Source organism: Chrysochloris asiatica, unplaced genomic scaffold, assembly GCF_000296735.1.
Source record: "Chrysochloris asiatica unplaced genomic scaffold, ChrAsi1.0 scaffold00243, whole genome shotgun sequence".
NCBI lineage: Eukaryota > Metazoa > Chordata > Mammalia > Afrosoricida > Chrysochloridae > Chrysochloris > Chrysochloris asiatica.
Window position 1 is genome coordinate 1,813,563 of NW_006408761.1, and position 2,138 is coordinate 1,815,700.

Genomic DNA, 2,138 nt, shown 5'->3' on the forward strand with positions numbered 1-2,138 from the left:
GATGTCATGCTGGGTAAGGTGGAGGGTCAGAGAAAAAGAGGAAGACCCCCAACGAGATGGATCAGCCAGGTGGCATCGTTGATGGCATCAAGTGTGGTGGCAGTAGTGAGGTTGGCCCAGGATCGGACATTGTTTCGTTCTGCTGTGCATGGGGTTGCTATGAGTCTGTGCCGACTCGATGGCACCTGACAACAACAACATGAGTCAGAACCAACTCAGTGGCACTTAACAAAAACAAATGTGAGAACTGCAACTGCGGTTGCCTTGGCAGGGCCAGATGTCCCCATCCTTGCCCTATAAGGCATGATGGGAGAACCGTTACTTTAAAGGAAGTAGAGGAGGTGAGTGGCTCAGACCCCAAAGTCTAGAAGATACCATAAATAGAAATGACAATGTGACCGTCTGAGTGGTTAGGCAGGCCTTGCTGCCTCCTTTTTTTATTTTTCCCTCCCAGCCACTTAGTGGCTGTTGAGGGAGGGGAGCAGAGGAGGCATGAAGATACTAGAAACATTGATAAGAGTTTCCAGAGAGTTTTGTTGTTCAGTGCGGTCAAGCAGTTTCGACTCAGAGCAACTATGTCGAGTTTCTGAGAAGCACCTGGTGGGTTTGAAACACCAACTTTGAACTTAGTAGTCCAGTGCCTATCCTACAGCACCACACCAGGACTCCAAAGAGTTCCTGCTAAATTAGAGAATTTTAAAGCACCGTTGTTATTGTATAAGAGGATTTACAACGTTTCTGCTTATAATTGTGTATATTATATACATTTATAAATAAGTCCTTAATTTTTTACTTTTGATAAAGTGTATATGGCTTTTCATCAGTGTTCTAAAAACACTTAGTTTTCTTGCTGACCAAAATAACTTTTAGAGGCATATTAGAAATTCTATCTTTATTGTTTTTAAGTGCTGTAGAGTTGGTTTTGACCCATAGTGACCCTGCATAGGGTTTTCGAGGAGCAGCTAGTGAGCTTGAACCACTGACCTTGCTGTTCACACCAGGTTTGCAGTCCCCACATTAACCCACAGTGCCACACGAGGACTCTTCTTTATAGTGGAAGAAAATCTCATTTACTTGAGTACTATTTTTCAACCCTTTACACAATGTCCTCTTTTGAGTGAGAAAATAGTAGGGAACATGCATTTGATAGTATTTTAACACACTATTTGAACAACTGTATCTCATATTTCATAAGTATCGTATGAAACATTGTTAATGGTAAGTTTTACGCAGAAGCTATCATTTGCTAGTGTTACTTCCATTGAGATGTTTATGTCTAATTGAGCGTCCATGACTTTTTTCTAGAATGGAGTCACTAATTCCACTTGTACACAGTTTGAAAAAACGAATGGAAGCACCAGACTATGAGATGGTAAATATTCCATAGTACAGTCTAAACCTGACTCTTGATAAAGACTGTTTGGGAGGTAGAAAATTTTGGTTTTTATTAAAAAGATGCTTTTTTATTTGTGTTCCTGGGAAATCTGAGTGAATTATTGAGAAAAGGAATAAGTATAAAAAAGGCTTCACTTTTAGAAGCCAGAACACTGGAAAAGTTTTCCACACAAAATATTCTTTTCCTAGTTTTATGTGTGAGCCAAAAGTGCAGTATCTAGGGGGTGGGGGATGGGGGTACATGGGTGTATGGCCAGATCTCTCCTCACCACAGAATAGAAAGTATTTCTTCTTAAGTTATCCATTTTCATTCACACATAAATTATCTTCCTCCTCTTACCTTTGAAAAATGTTTGGGGGCAGAGAAAAAACAAAGCAGAAAGCTATCAGGGAATACTAATTGTGTAGCTAACTTTGTCAGTAGGGAACTGAATGCTGTGGTAAAAGATAAAAATAAGAATTTTTATTTTTATAGCATTTTACAGTCTCTGAGGGAAATATTTTCACATTTGATCCAGTATTTGAGACGAAAAAGCTGAGGCTTGAAGGGTCCAAGTAACTTTTCTTGGGTTCTATTACAGGGCGGAGTCTTCTGCCTCCTAATCTGATTCTTCTTTTACTTCAATAAGTTATGATTTTGTTTGGTGGATTTAATGGTGGAACACTATATTTGAACTGAAGTTTTAAGTATTGATTTAATGCCAAATTTAAAAGGGTAAGAGATACCAGCAAAGGAGTATTTT

The 2,138-nt window shown here is 39.1% G+C and overlaps 1 protein-coding gene across 1 annotated transcript in view; it reads left to right on the forward strand.

Moving 5' to 3' along the window:
- Positions 1-2,138, forward strand: part of LOC102828606 (chromosome unknown open reading frame, human C5orf22) — a 35,894-nt gene that overhangs the window by 21,685 nt on the left and 12,071 nt on the right. The window contains exon 7 of the mRNA XM_006873508.1: positions 1,306-1,372. Coding sequence (XP_006873570.1) covers positions 1,306-1,372 — 67 coding nt within the window. The remainder of the gene's footprint in view (positions 1-1,305; positions 1,373-2,138) is intronic.